Below are 27,450 nucleotides of genomic sequence, written 5' to 3' on the forward strand. Positions count from 1 at the left end.
TGTCAATTTTAAAAAATCATTTCAAAGAACCAATTCTTAGTTTGGTTAATCCTTTCCATTGTTTGCCTATTGTCTATTTATTTCTGCTCTTCATTATTTCCTTCCTTCTAGTAACTTTGGGCTCAGGATGTCCTTTTTCTAGTCCTTAAGGCATAGAGTTAGGTTGCATATTTGGGGTATTTCTTGCTTCTTTTTAAACTTTTTTTTTTTACTTTTTGTCTCTTTTAGCCTATTTTTCCCACCTCTAATCACCTGCCTCTGGCGACACCAATCCATTCTCTGTAATATGAGCTTTTTTTCTAGATTCCACATATACGAGAGATCATATGGTATTTGTCTTTCTCTGACTTATTTCACCTAGTATAATGCTCTTGAGGTCCATTCATGTGTTTGCAAACAGCAAGATTTCATTCTTTTTTGTCACCAAATAATATTGCATTGTATATAAATACCACGTTTACTTTACCCATTCATCCATCGGTGGACACTTTGGTTGTTTCCATATCTTGGCTATTGTAAATAGTAATCCAATATATGGGGGAACATATATTGGCTCTCCAAGGTAGCTGTCCTTCCAACATGTGTCCAATCCAATATATGGGGGAACATATCTCTTTTCAAGTTAGTGTTTTTGTTTTTGTTTTTGTTTTCAGCTAAATAACCAAAAGTGGAATTGCTGGGTCATATAGTAAAGTTCTATTTTAATTTTTCTGAGGAACTTCCACAGTGTTTTCCATAGTGGCTGCACCAATTTACATTCCCACCAACAGCGCACAAGGGTTCCCTTTTACCTACATCCTTGCCAATACTTAATATTTTTGTCTTTTTGATAATAGTCAATTTGACAGCTATGAGGTGATATCTCATTGGTTCCAGTAGCCTTTCCCTGATGATTAGTGATGTTGAGCATCTTTTCAAGCATCCTTGGCCTTGTATGTCTCTTTTGGGAAAATATCTATTTGAGTCCTCTGCCCATTTTTAAATCAGCTTATTTGTTTTTTGATATTAAGTTATATAAACTCTTTACATATTTTGGATATTAATCCTTTATCAGATGTCTGATTTGCAAATATGTTCTCCCATTTAGTAAGTTGCCTTTTCATTTTGTTGATGGTTTCCTTTGCTGTACAAAAATTTTTATTTTGGGGGCACCTTGACTGGTTCAGTTGGTAAAGCGTGATTCTCGATCTTACGGTTGTAGTTTGAGCCTCACATTGGATGTAGAGAGTATTTAAAAAAATTAAAATCTTAAAAAAAAGATTTTTATTTTGGTGTAGTCCCAATAGTTTATTTTTGCTTTTGTTTCCCTTGCCTGAGGAGACATATCCATGAATATGTTGCTAAGGCTGATGTCTAAGAGATTACTGCCTATGTTTTCTTTGAGGAGTTTTAGGATTTGGGGTCTTAATCCACTTTGAATCTTTAATACATTTTGACTTTTTTATATATGATATAAGATAGTGATGTAGTTTCATTCTTTTGCATGTAGCTGTCCAGTTTCCCCAGCACCATTTACTGAAGAGAGGGTCGTTTCCACGTTTATATTCTTGCCTCCTTTGTTGTAGATTAATTGACCATATATGTGTGGCTTTTTCTCTAAGCTTTCTATTCTATTCTATTGATTTATGTGTCTGCTTTTGTGCCAGTACCATACTGTTTTGATTACCTGAGCCTTGTAGTATATCTTGAAATCAAGGAGTGTGATATATCCAGCTTTGTTCTCCCTCAAGATTGTTTTGTTTTTTCAGGGTCTTTTGTGTTTCCATACAGATTTTAGGATTCTTTGCTCTAGTTCTTTGAAAAATGTCATTGGTAGCTTGATTGGGATTGCATTGAATCTGTCGATTTCATTGTGTAATATGGATATATTTAACAATATTAATCCTTCCAATCCATGAGGACGGAATATCTTTTCATTTATTTGTGTCATTTTCAATTTTTCATCAATCTTATAGTTTTCAGAGTATAGGTTTTTCACCTCCTTGGTTAAATTGTTTTCCTAGATATTTTGTTTTTTCTTAAAATGACTGCAGTTTATTTCTTATTCAGGCTAAGTCCAGGAGACTCTCCAAGGTAGCTGTCCTTCCAGGATGCTTTTAATATTATGGCACTTTTATGTTGATACAAACTTCCCTGACATCTCTTTCACTTCAATTTAAAAATTTATTTATTTTTAATTTTTATTATTGAAATGAAGTTGACAGATAATATTAGTTTAGGTGTACAACATAGTGATTCAACAATTCTAAACATTACCCAGTGCTCATCATGATAAATGTAGTTACCACCTGTCACCATACAATGTTATTACAATATTATTGACTATATTCCATATGCTATACTTTTCATCTCCATGACTTACATTATAACTGGAAATTTGTACCTTTTAATCCCCTTCATCTGTTTTGCCCTGACCCCCCACCCCCTCCCATCTGGCAACCACTGGTTTGTTCTGTATTTATGAATCTGTTTCTGCTTGGTTGTTTGGTTTTTTTGATTCCACATACAAGTGAAATTTTGTGGTATTTGTCTTTATGTGTATGCCTTATTTCACTTAGCATAATGCCCTCTAGATCCATCCATGTTGTTGCAAATGGCAAGATCTCATTCTTTTTTATGGTCCAGTATATACATACATATATACACACACACATATCTATATTCCATTTTATATATATATATATATATATATATATTCTTTATCACATCTTCTTTATCCATTCATCTATTGATAGACACTTGGGTTGCTTCCATATCTTGGCTATTATAAATAATGCTGTAATAAATATAGGGGCACATATATCTTCTTGAATTAGTGTTTCTGTTTTCTTGGGCTAAATATCCAGTAGTGGAATTACTGGATCATATGGTATTTTTATTTTTACAATTTTGAGGAACATCCATACTGTTTTGCACAGTGGTTGCACCAATTTTCATCCCCACCAACAGTGCCCAAGAATTCCCTTTTCTCCACATCCTTGCCAACACTTGCTATTTCTTAGCTTTTTGATATGAGTTATTCTGACTGGTGATATCTCATTGTGGTTTTGATTTGCGTTTCTCTGATTATTAGTAATGTTGAGCATCCTTTCATGTGTCTGTTGGCCATCTGTATGTCTTCTTTGGAAAAATGTCATTTTAAGTCCTCTGCCCATTTTTAAATTGGATTATTTGGGAGTTTTTTGGAGTTGAATTGTATAAATTCTTTATATATTTTGGATATTAACCCCTTAGTGGACATATCATTAGCAAATATCTTCTCTTATTCAGTATGTTGCCTCTTTGCTTTGTTGATGGTTTCCTTTGCTGTGCAAAAGATTTTATTTTGGTGTGGTTCTGATAGTTTATTTTTGCTTTTGTTTGCCTTGTCTAAGGAGACCTATCCATACACATGATGCTAAGGCTCTTGTCCAAAAGATTACTGTCTATGTTTTCTTTTAGGAGTTTTATAGTTTCAGGTCTCACACGTAGGTCTTTCATTCATTTTGAGTTTCTTTTTGTGTATGTGTAAGAAAGTGATCTAGTTTCCTTATTTTGTATGCAGCTGTCCAGTTTTCCCAACACCATTTATTGAAGAGACTGTCTTTTCCTTATTGTATATTCTTGCCTCCTCTGTCATGGATTAATGGACTATATAAATGCAGGTTTATTTCTGGGCTCTCTATCCTGTTCCATTGATCTATGTGTATATTTTTGTGTCAATACCATACTGTTTTGATCACTATAGGTTTGTATTATATCTTGAAATCAGGGAGGTGTGAAACCTCCAGGTTTTTTGTTCTTCCTCAAGGTTGCTTTGGCTATTTGTGGTCTTGTGGTTCCACACTAATTTTAGGATTGTTCTATTTCTGTGAAAAATGCTATTGGTATTTTGATAGGATTGCTTTGAATCTATGGATTTCATTAGGTAGTATGGACATTTTAATAGTTCTTCCAATCCATGAGCATGGTATATCTTTATATTTGTTTGGGTCATCTCCAGTTTCTTTCATCAGTGTTTTATAGTTTTCAGAGTATAGGTCTTTCACTTCCTTGGTTAAATTTATTCCTAGGTATTTTAGGCTTTTTGATGCAATTGTAAATGGGATTATTTTCTTAATTTCTCTCTGATACCTTGTTATTAGTGTATAGAAATGCAACTGCTTTCTCTGTGTTAATTTTGTAACCTGTGACTTTATTGAGTTAATTTTTTCTAATAGTTTTTTTGGTGGAGTTTTTAGGGTTTTCTATGTATAGTATCATGACATCAGCATATAGTGACTGTTTTACCTCTTCCTTTCCAATTTGGATTTTCTTTCTTTCTGTTGCCTAACAGCTCTGGCTTGGACTTCCGATACTATTTTGAATAAAAGTGGCAAAAGTTAGCAGCCTTGTCTTGTTCCTCATCTTAGAAGAAAAGTGGCTTTTCACCATTGAGTGTGATGTTAGCTGTGGGTTTGTTATAGATGACCTTTATTATATGGAGGTACAGTCCTTCTATACCTATTTTGTTGAGAATTTCTGTCATAAATAGATGTTGAATTTTGTTAAAATTCTTTTTCTGAATCTATTGAGATGATCATTTTTATCCTTCATGTTGTTAATGTGGCATATCACATTGCTTGATTTGTATATTTTTAACCATCCTTGCTCCCTGGAATAAATTCTACCTGATTGTAGTTTATGATTCTTTTAATGTATTGTTGAATTTAGTTTGGTGATATTTTGTTGAGGTATTTTGCATCTATGTTAATCAGAAGTTTTTTTTTTTTAAACCAGCACGATTCATCTTTAATAGTTATTTTCACAACAGGACCCAGGGCCTTTCACTATTCTTTGTGGGATAGGAACCACTTAAAATTATTTGCACAAAATTTCTTTGGAGGTCAGATTACCATTTCATGCTTCTTTGGCCAATGTCTTTGGCCAAGATGCCCTGAAGAAGTGAGCAGAAGCAGAATGCACTATGATCCCTGAATGTCCATTAGAACCTGAGCATGACTTCTTATTGCAAGGAAGCCACAGTCCTTTGTGTAATAAACAGAGTTGCCTGCTTCCCAGAATCCTTCAGTCAAGGATTCCTAACTGTGTGCTGTCTGAACTCCCATTCCTTGGAAAAAATTTTTTTTAAAATTTTTATTTATTATTTATTTTTTACTTAAAAATTTTTTTTATTAACACATAATATACTATTTGTTTCAGGGGTACAGGTCTGTGATTCATCAGTCTTACACAATTCACAGCGCTCACCATAGCACATACTTTAGGTGTCTTTTTCTGGTTTTGGTATCAAGGTAACATTGGCCTTATAAATTGAGTTTGGAAGAACTCCTTCCTTTTCAATTTTTTGGACTGGTTTTGGAAGGATAGGTACTAACTCTTCTTTAAATGTTTGGTGAATTCACCTTTAAAATTGTCTGGTCCTGGACTTTTAGTTTTATTTTAAATTATGTATTCAATTTCATCACTTGTAATCTATTCAGATTTTCTATTTGTCCATGGTTCAGTCTTGGAAGGATGTGTGTTTCTAGGAATTTATCCATTTCTTCTAGGTTGTCCAATTTGTTGGTGTATAATTGTTAACAGTAATCTCTTACTATTCTTTACATTTCTGTGGTGTGAGTTGTAACTTCTCTTTCATTTCCTTTTTTATTTGGGCCTTCTTTTTTTCCTAATGAGGTTAGCTAAAGGTTTATTGATTTTGTTTATCTTTTCAAAGAACCATATCTTAGTTTCATTGATGTTTTGTTATTTTTTAAGTTTATATTTCATTCTGCTCTGATCTTTATTATTTTCTTCCTTCATTACCTTTGGGTTTCTTTGTTTTATTCTCTGGTTCTTTTAGGTATAAAATTAGCTTATTTATTTGGAATTTTTCTTGTTTCTTGAGGTAGGCCGATATTGTTATGAATTTCTCTCTTAGGACTATGTTCCTTGCTGAATCTCATGGATTTTGGGAAACTGTGTTTCCAGTTTTACTTGTCTCAAGATATTTTTAATTTCCTTTTTTCACTGTCCCACTGGTTGTGTAATAACATGTTGTTTAGTTTCCATGTGTTTTTTCCCCCCAGCTTTATTCTTGTAAATGATTTCTAGTTTCATACCACTGTGGTTGGAAAATATGCTTGATATGATTTCAATCTTTTTGAATGTATTGAGAATCGTTTTGTGGCCCAACATGTGATCTATCTTGGAGAATATTCCATGTCCACTTGAAAAATAATGTGTATTCTGTATTTTTTGGATGAAATATTCTATATATACCTATTAAGTCCATCTGGCCTAATGTGTCATTTAAGACCAATATTTCCTTATTAATTTTCTGTCTGGATAATCTATCCATTGATGTAAGTGGGGTATTAAAGTTCCTTACTATTACTGTATTACTGCCAATATCTCCTTTTATGTCTATTAATTTTTGCTTTACATATTTAGGTGCTCCTATTTTGGCTGTATAAATATTTATGAATATTAAATCCTTTTCTTGGATTGTCCCCTGTATCATTACATCATGTCTTTTTTAAATTTTTTTTTTGTCTTTTGTTATAGTCTTTGTTTTAAAGTCTATTTTGTGTGATAGGAGTATTGCTATACCAGTTTTCTTTTTGTTTCCATCTATACAGAGTATCTTTTTCCAGCCCTTCACTTTCAGTCTGTATTTGTCTTTAGGTCTGAAGTTAGTCTCTTGTAGGCAGCATATAGATGGGTATTGGTTTTTTTTTTTTAATCCATTTAGCCACCTGTGTATTTTAATTGGAACTTTTATTTTATTTTATTTTATTTTTAAAGATTTTATTTATTTATTTGAGAGAGAGAGAATGAGAAATAGAGAGCACGAGAGGGAAGAGGGTCAGAGGGAGAGGCAGACTCCCTGCTGAGCAGGGAGCCCGACATGGGACTCGATTCAGGGACTCCAGGATCATGACCTGAGCCGAAGGCAGTCGCTTAACCAACTGAGCCACCCAGGCGCCCTAATTGGAACTTTTAGTCCATTTATATTTAAAGTAACTGTCAATAAGTATTTACTTATTACCATTTTGTTAATTGTTTTTGTAATTCTTCCTCTCTTGGTCTCTTCCTTTGTGGCTTGATGGTTTTCTTTAGTGTTATGTTTGGGTTCCTTTCTCTTTATTTTTTTGGCTAAAAGTGTTTTTTGGTTTGTGGTTACCATGAGGTTTACATATATATATATAGAATATTTAAATATATGCATAGCATACTTACACACATAGGTCTATTTTAAGCTGATAGTTGTTTAAGTCTGAACACATTTTAAAAGCACATTTTTATGCCTTCTCCCACATTTTATATTTTGATGTATTATTTTACATATTTTACTTTTGTGTATCCCTTAACTACTTAATAATACTTTTGTCTCTTAACCTTCATACTGACTTTTTAAGTAGCTGATTTACTGCTTTTACTATATATTTGCCTTTACTAGTGAGATCTTTTTCTTTCATGTTTTTTCTTATTTCCTGTGATGGTCTTTTCCTTTTGGCTTAAAAAAGACCCTTTAACATTTCTTATAAGGCTGGTTTAGTGGTGATGAACTTGTAATCAGCTTTTGCTTTACTGGAAACACTTTATCTCTCCTTTAGTTCTGAATGATAACCTTGCCAGGTAGAGTATTCATGCTTGCAAGTTTTTCCCCTTCAGCACTTTAAATATATCCTATCACTTTGTTCTGGCCTGCAAAGTTTCTGCTGACAAATTTTTCTTTGGCTGCCTTTAAGATTTTCTCTTTAACTTTTGCCATTTTAATTATAATATGTCTTGGTGTGGATCTCTTTGGGTTCATCTTGTTTGGGACTTTATATTCTTGGGCCTGGATGTCTGTTTCCCCCCCCCCCCCCCAGGTTAGGGAAGTTTTCAGCCATTATTTCCTCAAATAAATTTTCTGCCCCTTTCTCCCTTTTCTTTCTGGGACCCCTATGTAAATATCTGTATGCTTGATGTTGTCCTAGAGGTCCTTTAAACTATTCTCATTTTTTAAAATTCTTTTTTCTGTTTGCTTTTCTGGGTGTCTTTCAGGTTGCTGATCTGTTCTATATTATCTAATCTGCTGTCAATACCCTTTCGTGTATTTTTCAGTTCAGTTATTTCATTCTCCAGCTCTGTGACTTCTGTTTGGTACTTCCTTACATTTTCTATCTCTTTGTTGAAATTCTCACTGTATTCCTCCATTTTTCTTCTGAGTTTAGTGAGCATCTTTATGATCATTACTTTGAACTCTTTATCACGTAAATTACTTATTTCTTTTTCACTAGGTTGCCTCCCCCTCCCCCCCAGGATCAGGAGGTCCTGGGGTACTCTGTGCCAGGGCTATCCTGCTAGGACAGTTGAGCTGAAGCAGGCATGGGCTGGGTCAGCGGCGGGGGGGGGGTGTCTCAGCGTGCTTGGCTCTGGAGCTGCCCAAGTAGGATGGCTGTTGTTGGAGTGGGAGTTGGCGTGGGCCAGGGGGTCCCACAGTGTGCTGCATCAGTGTTTGGGTCTTTCACCACCTTGATTAAATTTATTCCTAATGATTTTATTTATTTTATTTTTTAAGATTTTATTTATTTATTTGACGGAGACAGACACAGTGAGAGAGGGAACACAAGCAGGGGGTGTGGGAGAGGGAGAAACAGGCTTTCCACTGAGCAAGGAGTCCTGGACCCTGGGATCACGACCTGAGCCGAAGGCAGACGCTTAATGACTGAGCCACCCAGGCGCCCCTATTCCTAAGGATTTTAATCTTTTTTAAAAAATTTATTTATTTATTTATTTATTTATTTATTTATTTGAGAGAGAGCGAGAGAGAGAGAGAGAGAGAGAGAGAGATTGAGAGAATGAGTGGGAGGAGGGGCAGAGGGAGAAGCAGACTCCCTGTAGAACAGGGAGCCTGATGCAGGACTCAATCCCAGGACCCTGGGATCATGACCTGAGGCAAAGGCAGATGCTTAACCAACTGAACCACCCAGACGACTTGATTTAATTCTTTTTGATGTAATTATAAATGGGATTGTGTTCTTAGTTTCTTTCTGATAGTTCATTGGCATATAGAAACAACTCATCTTTGTGTATTGATTTTTGTATTCTGTAACATTTCTGAATTTGTTTATTCATTTTTTGATGGAGTCTTTAGGGCTTTCTTTTTTTTAAAAGACTTATTTATTTATTCATGAGAGGGGGGGCAGATAGAGAGGGAGAAATGGGGAAGCAGGCTCCCTGCTGATGTGGGGCTCGATCCCAGGACCCTGAGATCATGACCTGAGCAGAAGGCTGATGCTTAACTGACTGAGCCACCCAAGTGCCCTTCTTTAAGGTTTTCTATATTTAATTTTGTGTCATCTGCAGGTAGCAGCAGTTTTACTTCTTTTTCAGTTTGGATGCCATCTATCTATCTATCTATCTATCATCTATCTATCTATCTATCTATTTATTTATTTATTTTCTCACCTAACTACTCTGGCTAGGGTTTCCAATACTATCTTGATTAAGAGAGGTGAAATTGGGCATCTTCGTCTTATTCCTGATCTTGGAGGAAGAGTTTTCACCTTTTCATCACTGAATTTGGGGTTAACTGGGGGCTTTTCATAAATGGCCTTTATTGTGTTGAAGAATGTTCCCTATATACCTGCTTTGTTGAGAGTTCCTGATTTCAATATGTCAAAACATCTTTGTATCTCTGGAAAAAAGCCCCCCACTTACTCATGGTGTATGACCTTTTAATGTATTGTTGAATTTGGTTTGCTAATATTTTGCTGAGAATGTTTACATCTATGTTCATCAGGGATATTGCCTGTAATTTTCTTTTCTTATGGTGTCCTCATCTGGTCTGGTCTGGGTATCAGGGTAATGCTGGCCTCATAAAAGGAGTTTGGAAGAGTTTGTTCCTCTTCCATTTTTGGAAGAGTTTTAGAAGGGTTGGTATTAATTCTTTGAATATTTGGCAGAATTCACCAGTGAAGCTGGAATTTGTTGGGACTTTTCTGATTGCTGATTGAGTCTCCATAGTAGCAGTCTGTCTGCTCTTATTTTCTATTTTTTCATGATCCAGTTTTGGTAGGTTGCACGTTTCTAGAAATTTATCCATTTCTTCTAGGTTGCCCAACTTATTGGTGTATAATTGGTCATAGTATTATCCTTGTATTTCTTTTTTTTAAAGATTTTATTTATTTGAGAGAGAGAGAGTGAGCACAAGCTGGGGGAGGGGCAGAGGAAGAAGGAGACTCCCCAGTGAACAGGGAGCCTGATGTGGGGCTTAATCCCAGGATCCTGGGATCATGACCTGAGCTGAAGGCAGACGCTTAACCGACTGAGTCACTCAGGAGCCCCATGACCCTTGTATTTCTATTGAATCAGTTGTAATATCTCCTCTTTGATTTCTAATTTTATTTGAGTCCTCTTTTTATCTTGGCGAGTCTAACTAAAGGCTTATAATTTTGTTTATCTTTTCAAATAATCAGCTTTTACTTTCTTTTTTTTTAACATTTTTTTTTAAAGATTTTATTTATTTGAGAGAGAGAGAATGAGAGAGAGAGCACATGACAGGGGGGAGGGTCAGAGGGAGAAGCAGACTCCCTGCCAAGCAGGGAGCCCGATGCGGGACTCGATCCAGAGACTCCAGGATCATGACCTGAGCCGAACGCAGTTGCTTAACCAACTGAGCCACCCAGGTGCCCAATCAGCTTTTACTTGCATTGATGTTTTCTATATTCTTTTTGGTCTGTATTTCTTTCTTTCTTTCTTTCTTTTTTTTTTTTTTTTGCATTTCACTTGTTTCTGCTCTAATCTTTACTTTCTTTCTTCTGACTTTTGGATTCATTTGTTCTTTTTCTCATTCCCTGAGTTGTAAAGTTAGGTTTCTTACAAGACGCTTTTCTTGTTTCTTGAGATAAATGTTTATTGCTATGACCTCCTCCATTGAAACTACTTCTGCACTTTTAAGTTTTGGTATATTTTGTTTCCATATTCATTTCACACAAGATAGTTTCTACATCTCTTTTGATTTCTTCTTTGATTTGTTCATTGTTCAGAAATCTCCATGTATTTGTGAATTTTCCAGTTTTCTTCCAGTTATTGATTTCTGGTTTTATACCATTGTGGTTGGAGGAGATGCCTACTATGATTTCAATCTTGAATTTTCTTTTTTAATAAAAATTTTAAAAAGAATTTAATTATTTATTAGAGAGCAAGAGCACAAGTGGGGCTAGGGGCAGAAGGAGAGGGAGAAGCAGACTCCCCAGCTGAGCAGGGAGCCTGATGCGGGCCTTGATCACAGGACCCTGAGATCATGACCTGAGCCAAAGTCAGATGCTTAACGGACTGAGCCACTCAGGTGCCCCCAATCTTGACTTTTCTAAGACCTGTTTTGTGGCCAAATGTACGGTCTATAAAAAAAAAAAATGTTCCATGTGCACTTGAGAAGAATATGTATTCTGCTCTTGTTGGATAGAAGGTTCTATATATGTCTGTTAGATCTGTTTAGTAATAGTGTTGTTCAAATCTGCTCTTTCCTTTTTGCTTCTCTGTCTGGATGATTGTTGAGAGTGGGGTATTAGAGTCCCCAACTATTATTGTATTGCTGTTTATTTCTCCTTTTAGTTCTGTTAGTTTTTCTTTTATATATTTAGGTGTTCCAGTGTTGGGTAAATATTTATAATTGTTATATCTTCTTGCTGGATTGACTCCTTTATTACTATACAGTGATCTATTTTGTCTCTTTTTACCATTTTTAAAGTCTATTTTGTCTGACAGTCGTATAGGTACTCCTCTGTTGTTGTTATTGCTAAATGCTTGAAATCTTTTTTCCATCTCTTCAGTCTTTTTTTTTTAAATCTTTTTCCCCCATCTCTTCAGTCTTAATGTGTATGTGTCTTTAAGCCTAAAATGAGTATTCTGTAGGCAAAATATTACTGAATTTTGTTTTTTATCCATTCTGCCATTCTATGACTTTTCATGGAGAATTTGATATGTTTATGCTTAAAGTAATTATTTATAGGACTGTTTTCTAGCTGTTTGTTGATCCATTGTATCTTATACTGCTTTTTTGTTTTTTAATGTCTTTTGGTATCAGTATGCTTAGACTTCTTTAATATGTTCTTTCATATATTTACTACAGGTTTTTCTCTTGTGGTTACCATGAGGTTTACATAAATTATCTTCAAAGTATTATACTGTACTTTAAACTGATATCAACTTAATTTTAATAGAATTCCTAAACTTTACACTTCTCCTCTTTCTCACATTTCAGGTTATTGATATTATAGTTTTCATATTTTATGTAACAATAGATTATTGTAGTTATTGGTATTTTTACTACATATGTTTTTTAACTTTTAAACTAGAGTTGTGAATTCCATACCACCATTAACATATTATAGAATCTAATATTGACTACATATTTACCATTAAAAGGAGTTTTATGCTTTCTTCTTTTTTTAAATTTTATTTTTAAGTAATCTCTACACCCTGCATGGGGCTTGAACCTGCAACTCCAAGATCAAGAGTTGCATGCACCACACTCTGAGCCAGCCAGGCACCCATTTATTTTTATTTTTTTTATGATGTTAATTAACATCCTTTTATTTCCATTTAAAGAACTCCCTTTAGCATTTTTCGTAAGGCAGGTATAGTGATGATGAACTTTCTCAGCTTTTGTTTGTTCAGGAAAGTCTGTATTCCCTTGAGTGTAACTTCTTTTTTTCTTCCTGCTCTCAAAATTCTTTGTCGCCGATTTTTTTTTAAGTAATCTCTACACCCAACATGGGGCTCAAACTCATGACCCCAAGATCAAGAGCTGAATACCCTACCAACTGAGCCAGACAGGCACTCCCATGTCTTTGACTTTTGACAATTTAATTATAATGTGTCTTGGTGTTGGCCTATTCAAGGTCAAGTATTTGGGAGCCTTTGGGCCTCATGGATGTCCATTTCTCTCCCCAGGTTTGAGAAGGTTTCAGCCATTATTGCTTTACATCTACTTTTCCTTTCTCTTTGTCTTCTCCTGGAATTCCCCTAATGCAGGTATTGTTTCTTTTGAATATGTCCCATAAATTCTGTAAACTTTCTCCACTCTTTTTCATTCTTTTTTCTTATTACTCTGACTGGGCAATTTCAAATGTCCTATCTTCCAGGTTATTGATTCTTCTGCATGGTCAAGTCTATTTTTGAAGCACTCTATTGAATTCTTCAGTCACTGTATTTTTTAGATCTAGGATTTTTTTTTTAATGGTTTCTATTTCTTTGTTGAACTTCTCATTTTGTTCATGCACTATTTTCCTAATTTTGTTTAGTTATTTGGGTGTTCTGGTAGTTCTCTAAACTTCAACAGGACTATTCTTAATTCTTTGACAGTTAATACATATCCATTTCTTTAGGGTCAGCTATCGGAACTTTATTAGTTTCATTTGGTGGTGTCATATTTACCTGATTTATTGTGAATCTTGATTCCTTACATTTGTATCTGCACATTTGAGTGAGTAGTCTCTTCAAAACTTTAAAGATTTGCTTTGGTAGAGACAGTTCTTCCCTAGTCAGCCCAGTTTGGATTCCTGGATGTGCCTGCTGGTAATGTCCTTGGGCAGGTGCATCTTGCTTCAGGGTTAATTTCTGAGCAAGGCAACTGCCTGAGCTTTGAGGTCGGGGGTGAGGGAGTGTGCTGCTGGTTGAGAACAGTTGGAGTGGACTACTGGCTTGGTTCTTTGCCCAGTTGAGGCTATAGGATGCGCTCCGTGGCTTCTCAGTTCTCTGGTCAGGCTTACTAGACTGATGGGACTGGGTACTATATTCAGCCATAGATGGGGGTATGAATTAGCTTCTCTGCCCTGGAAGAGAAGCCTGCCTTGGTAGGGTAGGCTGAAGGCTGTATTCAGCAATAAGCAGGGCTATGAATTAATTTCCTTGTCCAGGTGCAGCAGAACTAGTTCCAAAGCTTGTAAGGCTCTTTGTGGTCTTGACTCAAGCTGATGCTTGCTCCGAGTTCCCTGGCTGAATAGGGCCAATGGCTTTGCTCTGTAGGCTGTCAGCTTGTGTGCCTGCCTCTCAGCTGGAGCTTGAGGAGGTATGTAACCTCCAGGCATTCCCACCACCCCTTCTGGCCAGTCAGGGTGGGGAGTCACACTCAGTAGTGGGTATGGCTTTGATTCAGCTCCTTTGCCTGGGTAAGTGGGAGGGCCCACTCCGAGAACCTCCAAAATTTTCTGAATGGGCTTTCTGGTCAGGAATGGCCAGGAACTATACTAAACAGTGGGTGCGGCTGTGAACTAACTCCTTTTACATGGACCTAGCAGGGGAAGCCTCCGTGTCTGGTACTGGTTTTGCTCTGGGGGTGATCGGCTCTGTCTGCCTTCCTGTCAGCTTGTCATTACTGGGCTATTCAGCTTCCAGGTGTTCCCACCAGCCCTTCCAGTCAGATTGGGCTGGGAGCCACACTCAGCAGTGCATGGGGTTATGGTTCAGTTCCCCTGTCTGGGCAGGGGCTCCAGGGCCAATGAAACTCTTCATTTGTGGACCTGAATCAGGCAGATTTACACCCTGCTGAGTTCCATGGTCAGACTGCCCCAACAACTTGGTTCTGCAGATGAGGTGCTGGTTGGGAGTACTATTTGGGCTCTGTGGGTAGGAACTTGGTCCGTCAAGATCCGTGTGCTGGCTGTTGAAAGCTTCTCCTTCCTTCTCTATCACAATCAGTTTCCTAGGGGTCAAGCCCTGCAGATTCTCCTATAATCAATGTGGGGCAAGACCAGAGTAGGGGCTTTCACAAAGTAACCCACAATGCTCTGTGTGTGTGTGTGTGTGTGTGTGTGTGTGTGTAGGGGGTGTTGGATGTCCCTTCTGGACTCTCTTCAAGGCTCAGGGGAGACCTCTTTGCATGGTACAACACTAGCCTGGTGGGGGGATAATGTGGTCAATGTGTAGCTGTTCCTCTTAGACTTCTATTCCAGTCTGTCCTGGTATCTGTGGTCATGGGAGAACTTCAGCCTCACCCCCATGTTCTAGGATTGCCACCGTGGTGTCTTGTCCGTCAGTAGTTGTTATCCTTGTGAGGGGGAACAAAGTCAGGAATGACTTAGGTTGCCATCTTGGTCATGTCACTCTGAGTTAACTTTTGAAATGTATAATTTCTATAAAAATGCCCAATCCTTCTCCTAATTAAATGTGATAAATTTACTGGCAGCTGAGCCAAGAAGTTCAGGCCTGTTGTGTAACCTAATCAAGGATCTTTAATTATGAGGGTGCCATTTGTGAAGAGGAGGTGCCTCAGCTGTAGGGTGTGGGATGTTGGAGGGTTGGACAGGCATGCTCAGTCCTTCATGGGCATCTGCCCCCAGTTGAGAGTGTGCAGCAGCTTTAATTTAGCCACAGTGTTCTCTTATTCTGAATTAAATTACCCATCTAACAATATTTAAATTAACCTTGAGGCTTCCTGGAGAACATAAAAGTTATTTTGAATTATTTTCACTGCCAGGATCAGCACAATTCCCTTCCCAGCCGGCTTGGTAGGTATTCAGTGATAAAGAAACCAATTTTTAAATTAATACAATTTTGTATTTGTAAGGAAGCCATTATTTTTAATTATCGGGCATTTTCCTCAGCCTGGCTTCCCCAGTTAATAAAACTCAGCTATTTAGCATGGTTTTTATTTTTGCAGAGGGCAGACTTTGGGAAGTAGTTTCCCCTGTGGAATCTCCCCCCAGAATGTTTTGATCTCACCAAGTACACGCCTGTCACAAGGAGGCTCGTAAAAAACCCCAAGAAAAGGAAACGCTGTTGTCAAAATGGCCCTGCTGGGCCCATAACCAGTGACTCTAACTTAGCTCGAGGGGCAATGACGGGAGCTGGTGATTTGAGAAACATGAAGGAGGAAATTAACACTGGGCTGGATCCCCTCCCCAGGAAAAGACATTGTGGTACAGCAGGAGAGGTTTCAGTTAGACTTACAGAGGAATACTTTGCCTGTCATGTTTTGGGAAACCCCAAAAAGGTGACTGAGGGAGGGCATGAGATTTTCCATGGCTGGAGACATTTGAAAGCTGAATTCCTGCCTCAGAGAATTTAGGTATTCACCTACCCAGAGAGAAAGCCAGGCCTAGAGGACATCTTCATTTCCTTTGTGGGTCAGTCCTCTGGTATTTATAAAGCAGCTCTCCCCAGTTGCCATACAACAAGACTCAATGCTACATTGGGATCAGTGCTTGTGCAGACAAAACAACTTGTTATAAATTTAATATTAGCTTAAATAATGCATAATTAGAAGGGTAAGCCTCTGCAAACACATTAAATAATGTATTCCCTAAGCAAACAGTATTTTTTGGGTGACTTGCTGTTTTGGATGATGGTGAGGTAGAAAGGTGGAAAGACCTGAATTTGAGTTGCAGTTTTGACACTGATTAGCTTTGTCACTGCAAAGCAGTCTTTCATCTTTAATGCCTCAGTTTCCTTATCTGTAATGGCCTGTGAGCTTCTGGTGGGCAGGGACTTTATTTTTCTTAGTGTCCATATTATTTTCCAAAGTGCTTGGTACTCAGCAAACAATTGTGAATAAGGGGGTTGGATCAGACCCACTATAAGAACCATGGTAACTCTGATGATCTAAAGTTCTAACGGGGAAAACTGGAAAGAGAAAATGTGACTAGGACAGCTGTGATCTCCAAATAACTAAAAGGCTTCATTCCAAAGAGCCATTAGAGTCATTCTGGGAGGTTCCCAAAACCTGGAATTAATAGAGGTTAGAGAAAGTGGATTTTCATGATGTCAACTTAAAATCCCATTCATTCATTGATTCACTAAATATTTACCGAGCACCTACTATGTGCTCGTTACTGTGATCACTCAAGATAGAGCAAGACATTTATGGTCTTTTCTCTCATTGAACTTACGGGTCAGAGGAGGGTAAAGACACGTGAGCCAACCATGAAAACTACTGCTATAATGAGAGTAAACACAGAGAAGGAACTATGGGAAGGAGGCGGGACACTTAAAACTGGGCTTACAAGGACCATTTCCCAGAGGACATGCTGCTTCAGTGCGAGCTTGGAGGATGACTAAGACTTTACAGGGGAGGGCAAGAAAAGAGTTGGGGAGAATATTCGAGGTGGGGAAGTCAGCAAGTGAAAACTTTAGTAGTAAGCAAAGGCTCCGCACAGGCAGAGAACTTCATTTCAGATGTTGTGGGAATATTCTAGTAGATGTGGGTGGTCTGTTGGTACAGATATGGCAGAGGAGAGAGGCACCTGGTATGTAGGCTCAGCCTGGATGACCTGAATAGGCTTATACTTGTCACCTCTCAATCTGAACTTTCCAGAATCTGAGTATGTTGCATATCTCCTAGCCTCTAGGAAGGAAGGTAGATAGTCTAGTCTACAGATGAACAGTCCTTTTCATCCACCAATGTGTCCATCTGGGGAGGAGTTGTATATTTCTAAGATCCTGACCAGGGTCACTAAGGGACTGTCTCCTTGACCATGCCCCCAGCTAGTCTGCTCCAGCCACACTAGCTCTCCTCCTGCTCAGGATATAAGCAAAAGTCTCGTCTGCTTCAGGGCATTTGCACGTGCTAATCCACTAGCATAGGAGGCTTGCTTCCTATCCCAAGCCTGGAAAATTCCTACTCTTCAGTTCTCAGCTCAAATGTCATTTTCTTAGAGTGGCCTAACCTGAATCAGATATTCCCTCTTACCTGCACCCTGTATTTTTCTTCGTGGCACCCAGCACAATTTCTTTATATTCTTTGTTCATTTATTTGATTATTATGTTTCCCTTTGCTATGGCATGAGGGTCTTTCCACTTTTCCACCACACCTTCCAAAATAGCAAGTCAGCCAAAAGTAATACTTGCCTGGGGAATACATTGTTTAATGTGTTTGCAGAGGCTTGCCCTTCTAATTATATATTATTTAAGCCGATATTAAATTTATCACAAGCCCTGTCTGCCCAAGCACTGCTCACAATATAACATTGAGTCTTGTCTGTTTTGTTCACCATTATATACGGAGTGCCTAGTACACTGCCAACATATAGATGTTTGAAATATAAAATATTGGTGCAGAAGGAAAGCACTGTGGCAGGAAGGGGCTGGTAAAATTCAGGCTTTCATGGTAACTGTGAATATTAGCAGAGCTACTTGAGTGGGCTCCATGCAGAACTGAGTTTATATGTGTGTGTTTGCAAGCTGCCTCCCACCTCGCTCCTGTGTCACTGTCATTTGCCACAAAGGTAAAACTAACACAAGCCAATGTGTAATTGCAATGTCCTATTAATCATACGGAAGCCCCAAGAAAATTACTAACTCCCACCTTTTCTTGGGAAGGACACTAATACCAATATCATGATGGAAGATGATCTTGGAAGTGATTTTTCTTTTGTTCTGCTACCTACACATGTAGTTGTTTTTTGCTTCTGCAACCTCTATGTAAATCATAATCAGGAGGAAATATCCTAGAGGGTGGTTGTCTGCTTCCTTTTCAGAGAGAATCATGTACTGAATCCATTTCAGGAAAGAGTAGGAGTTTTAAATCTCAGTAGAAGAGGTTGGTTTCTGTCCTCTCTTCCAAAAAATCTAGAAAAAAGACTTGCTGGTGGGGAAGGTTTTGGGGGTGGACGATATATGAACAGAGCCTCAGGGCCAGGAGTTTGCCTTAGGCTCTGGAGGGATGGAGGATATAGAATATATCTGGTGTGTGTGTGTGTGTGTGTGTGTGTGTGTGTGTGTGTGTGTGTGATTTAACCTACTCCTTCTTTGGGTGCAGCACCCCCTTTCTGTAAGGTTTCCCCTGTTTAGGTGGTTTTACTGAGCTGTCCAACATAAGATACATGCGTTCCCATGTGACCTTGTACTGGCCAATCATAGATTTGCATCTGTACCAAGTTGGTCACCTGGGATTTTTTTTTTTAAATGTAAGTGATGTGGGAGATCCGTTTTTCTGGGTTCACTAAGCTAAGCTGATGTCAGCCTGAAGTCACCTTTGGCCAACTCTGCCTGACTCCCCCATGTGACGAGGTCACTGGTCTACTGTGGGAGAAAATTAGGCTAACTGCCAAGAGAAGTAATGCTGGGGGATGGAAGGGGACCATGAGAAAGAGAAAAAGAAAGAGGTGTCAACCTGATGACATCATTTGGACTTGTGGGGGCCCATTAGGCAAGACAATGAATGCCCTTTCTTATTATGCTAGTCTGAGTGGGCTTCCTGTGTTTTGCAGTGGCAAGATTCCTGACAGATACTGGGGAAATGTGTTTGTGAACTCATGCCTGCTTTGGGTGAGTTTGGGGGGAGGAATTCACACATACGTGCACCTTCTAAGGAGGAGCCTTAAAGAGGCATGGTCATCCCCTTTTCCCTGCTTACGTGTTGTCTGAGTGCCTATCACATGGCACTTGTCACCATAGATAGAGTGGTGAGGTGGTGCCTGTGCTCATGGAGCTTACAGATGCCCTGATGCAACTGTTTCGTGTGTTTTTGAAAGGCCAGGGAGAACAGAGAAAGGAGTGGAGTGGAAAAAACTCTTTCAAATGAAATTCCTTGAGGCGTCCTTGGGAGACATAATGAAAATTATTCTCACATTGAGTTTGGGCTGGGAAGAAGACACTAATACTCTAAATTTTGCCAAAGCATCATAAAGCTCTTGGTGGAAGGATGTGGTTCTTTGATGGGCTATCCGTCCGCCATCTTACATTTCACCAGCCTATATGGAAATGCTGCCGACACGTTCCTCCCTGACTGGGTTGCTGGAAGAAGGTTTAGAATTTCACTGGGAAACTGGTCTATCCTGGTAGTTTCATTGGAATTTTTGGTTTCTTCTGAATTCTAGGGAGGCTCAGCCTTGGGTCCTCACATCACTCAACTGGCCAGACTCCTAGAAGCTTGATGGTCCCTGGGAGAGGTAAGTCGGCTTGCTTCAAGGCTCGATATCCCCTGTTGCTGCACCACAGATTCGCTGCAAATTCCCTGCTTTTCATGGAGGAGCAACATTTTTTTCCCCATTCCAAGAGGCAGGGCTGGGGCTGCCAGAATGTCACATGTCTGTCTTGGGGTTCAGTCTCCAGCCTTTCTCCTTCACAGAGCCTAGACAGCCACTTGGTTTCCCAGTCCATATGATTGTGGGGAGGGAGCCTCAAAAGGAGAGCCTGATACAGCAACCTTGCTACTTGTCAAATCCTGTTAATTGGGTGTGCTAAGGTATCTCTCAGACCCCTCCCTCCTTCTTCTTTCTCTCTTTACTGTTAGTGATTTAGTTCTTTGTTTGGATTACTGCAATTGCTTCTGGGCTATCCCTCTCCTCCTGTCTTGTCCCCTTCTGATCTATCTTCCTCCACACCTGAGGAAGCCTGAGAGGTCTTCCTAAGACTACATATCCCAACATATCACTCCGCTAATTAAACCCTGGAAACCCTCCCTACAGTCCTCTGGATAAATGTCAGCCTAGCCAAATATTCCTTATTCCTTTCCATGTGCTGCCTTTGGCTGATGCATTCTTTTTCTGTACCACAGTGTAACACATTCGCCTTCCCTCTGGCCCAACTGGTTAAGGTTTCCTGAAATGCTCTTCCCCTTTTTGACCTCTCTGTTGCTTCACAGGCAACATTTCTGATCTGATCACCCCTTCCCCATATCTTTGCCAGGCTAATTCCTACTGCTCTTCAGAACTGATTCCAACTCTTCTGTGAAGCTCTTCCTGATCGAGGTGGTAGAGACCCTGCTATGTGTTCACCAACTCTTTCATTTATTTTTTCCCTAGGTACTCGGAAAGACAACGTCTCCTAGGCTGTCTTGAGGTTCAGTTGAAGTGATGCAGGCCATGCCGAGCTCTGCTTGCTCAGCCCCCTTGTCCTTCCAGAGCAACTTTAGAGGTCATCTGCCTACTGTGGTGGGATTGCAAGACAGCAACCGCAGTGAGTCACCATGAGGACGAGCCGCCTGCCTTATTTGCACTGTGATGTGGAAAGCTCCTGAGATTGTAGGGCTTATTTGTTATCTCTCCTGACACAACCCACTATCGCTTTCCTTGTAACATTGCCTCTGTTACAGCTTACACCACACGATTCACATTGTCTTCTCCATGCTGGCAAGCATTTAGTTTTCTTTCTCTCTTTCTAGTCTACTCACTCCATAGTGCTTGGCATAGAGTTGGCACTTAGCAAACATGTTATTTAAAAAAAATGTATAATATTGGTTTAATTTGCAGCCCAAATAGAGAGGAGACTTAAATCCAAGAGAAAGTAAAAAAACACAAACGAGTTAGTTATACACAGGAAAATGATGACAGTTGTAAAATGTAGCATTCCCCTAAGGAATGAATGAAAAACTTCACAGCCCCATTTGACAATGGAAGTCAAGATAGAGGGAAAAGAGATGTCAGCACTGGAGTTGAGGAGAGAAGAGCCTGCTTGCCCTATGCGGACCCACAGGTACCTTTGGTGGTTTAGGGGCTGCAAACCTCCCTGCCCTGGGCTCACGGAGAACCTGACTAAAAGGACACTTCCCAGTTCTCTTCATCCACAGCACGCTCCACTTTTCTTTTATACCTTCTTCCAATTGCTCCCCTGCAATTTCCAGGAGTTGCTTTTATTTCATTCACTAAACAATTTATGAATTGAATTAAAATAAATGAGATGCAAATAAATTCCAGGCTTTCTCCCTCATTTTCAAATTACATTTTCAGTCCACTCAACCTGTTATAATCTCATAGTGATTTTCATTTAAGAGAGCTAAATGGATATGTGATTATTGTTACAGGAACTAACACCAGACAATTAAATGTTGAGGTGTTGATAGATAAAGCTGTGTTTTGATTTGCATAAACATGATGCCAGCAAATCTAACCCTGGCAGAAATTCAGTTATAAGACTTGCGTGCCTAACTTCTGCTAATTACCACAAGTATCATTATTAAGATTTTTAATATTCAGAGTTGGGATTATAGCCATTTTATTTTAGGGCCACATTTATCTTTATTTTGAAAACTTAGTCAAAATGCATAACTGATTTATCAGAGAAAAAGCAAGATTACTACTTATAATCAACTTCTACAGTGCAGCATATCAAAAATCAATTATACAGCCCTGAAATCCAGTCATTAAGGATTTAGCTACTAATCTCATTTCATTTTTGTCTTTAGGAATTTGCAGATACCAGCACAGGAAGAAAAACATGGGAGACCGCTGATAACCTAATGTGAGGAATGAAGCTCCAACTAGACAAAGGCAGAATCTTAATATGGAGTGGCCTGGCCCTGCCGGGAGGTAGCCTACACCGGGGGTTGGGGGGATTTCAACTCAATAACAGGCCAAAGTTATTACCCAAGTGTGATTCCAAAGTAGTGGTTAAACCCTGTCATGCTCCATTTACCCTCATCCCAACACTCATCTTAATCTGCAGTTACTTTAGTTACTTACTAGTGTACTGACTATCTGCCCCTCTTGTCCGTTTCCCCACCCCTGACGGTAAGCTGCAGGAGGGTAGGGATTTTGCCTGGGGTGCCATATAGATCTCCAGTGCTGGCTTATAGTAGGTGTTCAGTAAATACGTGCTAAATTTGATGAGGACTGGGATCCCTAGGATTCCCCGCCATTGGGGAAGGGGTTAGCATGATGTTAAGAATCGGTCCCTCCTAGTGCCAGATAAGTGACTAGGGCAGGACCCAGATTATCTGGATGAATATGAATTTAATCCAGAAGCTGTGGGGCTTGGTGGTTAAGGATATTGGCAAGTGAGCCAGAAACAAAGATGGAACTGGGACTGTGTCCTGGCTGTGCCATTTTCTAGCCATGGTGCCTTTGGACAGGTTCTGTAGCTTCCCAGAACCTGTGTTTCCTTATCTGAAAAACAGAGGTAAGTACCCCAGTGGGGCTGTTGAAAATAAGTAAAGCATTTAACATAGAACTTGTATTATGAAAGTCCTCAATGAGTGTTGTGTGTTACTTTTTTTGTGGATAAGCTGCCTAGTCTGGGGAAGCTACGGTTGGTTAAAACTTTCTACCATGGTTTGCTTGTGATTTCCTCTTGGGAAGCCTTCCCTGATCACCTTAGGCTGGGTGATATCTCCTCCTCTGTGATTCCATCCAGGCCCTGATGCTCCACTCACTTAACCCACTGGATTATCCTGCATCTATATATTCTACTGGACTGTTAACTCCTTGAGGGTAAAGAGTACATTATAAAATTTTTGTTCTTCCTGTATTCATCACATTACTCAGCGTGCGGTAGACACCAAGTTTTTGTTGAATTGGCCAAAGAGTGGTCGAGGGAGAAGATGGCAAGTGTGACAAGAAGACTGAAGCTATCCCAAGCTAGAGCGTAAGGTAAATCCCCACCTTGTTCTCTCCTAGGAAACAGACACTGTTTTTCCCAAAGGGATATGGCTTCTATCTTTTGAGAGAAAGACTTGTCTTTCCCATGGAAGAAAGGAGTAATGGAGGCTTGGGACCTGGGAAATTGCCTCAGCTCCTGAGGAAAGGGTGTATCCCCTACCACTTAGAGGTGACAGATGGGGTGGAACCACTTACCCGGAGCTTCCTGCCAAAGATAGTGACTTTGCCTTTAATCTGTTCCTTTCTTAGGCGCCACTCAATGGAGTTGAGGCCATTCTCCATGGGCAGGGAGATGTTGCAACGCCCAATGGTGGGGGTGATGGTGCCTGCTAGGACGTGGGGCTCGCTGTGGAAGCTGACACCCATCCCATTGGCATACATCACCCTCAGGGTACCGTTATTACAGAGCTGGTAGCTGTTCCGCACTTGATCTGGAGAAATTAAGTGGGGGTGGGGATAGGGAAAGAAATTATCCACTCTGTTAATCGTAAGAGAACAGAACCCCTATTTTTACAGGTTTCCATGGTACTTTGCAGCTGTCAGTCTAAGGCTGCCTTCAATTAGCACACATACAATGTTAAGGTGAGTAGCAGAGATGCTACTGATCCGTGGAAAGTTAAACATTATTAATATGTGGCACTCCAGAAATAATTATGCTGTGATATTTTTCTTCTACTCACTGAAGACTATTAATAGTACCTTTAAAGATATCTATTGCCTACACAATTTGTGTCAATCAAATCCCTAATCTTTAACATATATATTTTATCTTAAAGGGGAAAAAAAAAGACTTTTTTTTTTCCTTTTGCCTACCATCTAACCTGGAAGTTGATGGTCTAGCTACAGATCAGATCAAGAGAAAAAGCAACCTTCCTGCCCTTCATGCTTCTGCTGCTGACTCCACCATGATGCCACCTCTACTCAAGAGAACTCTGAAGAGATTCAAACAGCATAAGGTAGACTGAGCTAGTGGGTGCTGATAACATGCTTTTATCTTCCCAAAGGAAAGCTACACTAGTCAATCAGACCTGTGACCTTTTTCCTTATCGAAAAGTTCCAGGAAGGAAATGTGAAACTCCTTTTCCAGATATATTGCTTCCTGATTATTTGGGCAAAGGAGTCCAGCTTGGCTGGCTTCTGAGACGCTGGCTTTTGGGATAGTGAGCAAATGTGTATCTGTCACTCCTGAAACTGTAGCCATCATGCAGAAAGACAGAATCTACATCATTAATCATTTGGCAGAGCAGAAATAGAGTCATTGAAACAGGCTCTGTCGTGGGATAATAGTCCAGAAATGTCACCATTTATCTACCGAGAGGACACTTTTATCCTCTGACAATGGGCTAGCCCACTGACATTATATCTTAATTAAAAGAAAAATTAATCTGCACAATTCCTTTTCTTGCCAGCTCCTGTGCTTGTCCTGGACTGTGTGTCATGTCAAACAGCACTAGTAACTATGGGGTGGTCAGAAACCTTTGAGATCCCGGTCTTGGCAAGAGATTGCTAAAGGGCTCTGATTCCAGGACAATCAATTCAACAAACAAGTGCTTGGAAGAAGAATCAGAATGGGCCAAAAAAGGAAGAGATGAACCCAAAAGGATAGAGGGCCTTGGAGAAGGTACCTCTATGTGTTGGGTTGGTGGGGAGTGCTGATGATGGAAAGGTAAGAGTGAGTGGGGACGACAACTGACATTTTCAGATAAGTATGTAGACATTCCCAAAGCTCTAGACATTTCATTTAGTATAGGTGACATTCTCCTGAATCTGATTAAGTCATTTTCTACAAGACTGACCTCTTGTAGAATTTGTTTGCTGTGGACACTTGACTAAAATAACAAGCTAATGGGTATTCCCAGTCTCTGGAAGTCCTCCCAGGCTTGGCTGGGGTCCATGGGTGAGTTTAGTGGGCGGGGGGCTTACCTTGTACCACTGTGTAGGAGGCCTCCACTGAAGACAGATTGGTAATGACAGTGACATCATCATCACGGTTGGAGTTCTCAATGTCAATGGTGATGGATTTCTCCATTTCCCTGTGCAGACTGGTCACCACCCCCGTGGGGCGTGTCACATTGGTCAAGCGGCCCTCGTGGTCATAGCTGGAGGACAGACACACAGGTTTGGAAGCGCAGTTACTGGAGCCAAAGACTTTCCCACCACTCAGAACCACACAAGGGCCAGAGAGAATGGATGTTGGAGTGGCTGGGTAGTGTATCACACTGAGGCTCCTTGTCACAATCAGCAAGACCTGGCATTGGAGACCATCTATGTCCTTGCTCTTACATACTCCTATAACCTCATCCCACTTGCCACTTCATAGACTTGGACAGTCAGCCTGGGCCAAATGCCACCTCCATGCCTTGGCTTAAGCATAGCCGGTCTGGCCGCCTATACCCCTTTCTCTGCTTTTATAGCCCCAAACCAACCACAGCACCCCAAGCAGCCTTCTTAGACTGTTTTCCCACTGACTCACTTGGCCTTAGCACCCAAGTTTAGGTATACCAGTGATCGGTTCTGTTGCTAGAAAGTTGCCTGAGATTGGGTCCTTCTTCTTTATGTACATCATCTTTACTCTTCTCTTAAACTGTGGAGTTTTTTCCACCTCCTTTAGCAAAAAGCCTTGCTGTTCCACTTGGTAGAATATTTCCCCACATTGTAATCAGAAAGCTTGGGCCCTCCATAGGCCCTAAGAAAGAGACTTGAGCTTCCCCAGATGAGATGTTACTAGAGAGGGGAGGAAGGGGGAGCAAAGAAAGTAGTTTACTTGGCCTCTAGGTGTGTCCCTCTGGACTGGGGACAAAGTTGGTGGGTTCTGAGTGATGGAGACTGGAGCTTGTATAGCATGTGGGACAGCCAGTGAACAGAACCATGGTGGCTTATTTGACTTTGTCACGTAGGACTACAAAAGCAAATATGGGGGCTCCTGGGTGGCTCCATTGTTGTTGGGCATCTGCCTTCAGCTCAGGTCACGATCCCAGGACTCTGGGGTCGAGCCCTGCATGGGGCTCCCTGCTCCGCGGGAAGCCTGCTTCTCCCTCTCCCTCTCCCCCTGCTTGTGTTCCCTCTCTGTCAAGTAAATAAAATCTTAAAAAAAAAAAAAAGCAAATATGGATGGTGCTTGGCAAATGGTTTCAGAATAAAGGAATGCAGACCTGGTAAGTGATTTGAGAAAATGTGATAAGAAATTTTGCTTCTGGGGATGTTTGAAAGCTGAGAACAGAACATTAAGCTGGATGACCAGTTGGACAAAGGGGGTGGGGAGGGGAGAACTTTGAGCGGGGAGCCCAGCTTTTGGCTCTATCCTCATCATTTGCCCCGAGCACTAGGCAATGAGTGGTGCAGATACTACATTAGAGTGGTTACACCATCAGGGCTTTCCAGGTAAACATGGATGGGACTCAGGCTCTCCCTGTCAAAGGGACTGCTTTTTGTCCTCTTCTCTGTTAAAGAAACTGCCTCTCAGACAGGTGTCCAAAGATGTTATTTACTAAGAGTGACAAATTAGAATAACCTAAATGGTCATTCATCAGAGATTTGTTAAAAGTAGAAACCTCTAAAGTCATCAAAATTGATGACAGTGATTTCTATCCGTTAGAGTGAAAAAAAATGTATATATTATTGAGTGGAAAGAGTGGAGCACAGGAATATGTTCCCTGATAGTATACAGGGGTGAAAAGTGAGTATATGTAGAAGAAAGTCTCTCAAAATACAGACATCTCAACATTAACGATAGTTTTTCTGCATGTGTTTGTATGTTCCCATATTTTAGGAATTATTTCTAACCAACCAATGTCTGACTTTCATGTTTTATGATTAGAAACAAAAGGTATTTAAATGAAATAGAGAATAAAAAGACAAAAGATCAATGAGACTAAGCTTTTTAAAATTTTTTTTAAAGATTTATTTATTTTGAGAGAGTGAGAATGAGAGAGAGAGAGAGAGAGCACATGAGAGGGGGGAGGGTTAGAGGGAGAAGCAGGCCCCTCGCCGAACAGGGAGCCCGATGCAGGATTCGATCCCAGGACTCCAGGATCATGACCTGAGCCGAAGGCAGTTGCTTAACCAACTGAGCCACCCAGGTGCCCTAAGCTGTTTTTTTTTTTAAAAGATAAAATTGACAAGCCTTAGCTAGACTCACCAAGAAAAAAAGATGAGAGGGCTTGAATAAAATCAGAAACCA

At 39.8% G+C, this 27,450-nt stretch overlaps 1 protein-coding gene across 5 annotated transcripts in view; it reads right to left on the reverse strand.

Moving 5' to 3' along the window:
- Positions 1–27,450, reverse strand: part of TENM2 (teneurin transmembrane protein 2) — a 1,506,090-nt gene that overhangs the window by 24,108 nt on the left and 1,454,532 nt on the right. For all 5 annotated transcript variants that reach the window (XM_073890196.1, XM_073890205.1, XM_025867075.2 and 2 more), the window contains 2 exons: positions 25,194–25,369; positions 23,466–23,701 (listed from right to left, as the gene is read on the reverse strand). In XM_073890196.1, coding sequence (XP_073746297.1) covers positions 23,466–23,701; positions 25,194–25,369 — 412 coding nt within the window. The remainder of the gene's footprint in view (positions 1–23,465; positions 23,702–25,193; positions 25,370–27,450) is intronic.

This window comes from Callorhinus ursinus, unplaced genomic scaffold (genome assembly GCF_003265705.2).
Source record: "Callorhinus ursinus isolate GAN/ISIS: 27379988/994484 unplaced genomic scaffold, GSC_fseal_2.0 scaffold3, whole genome shotgun sequence".
NCBI classification, from domain to species: Eukaryota; Metazoa; Chordata; class Mammalia; order Carnivora; family Otariidae; genus Callorhinus; species Callorhinus ursinus.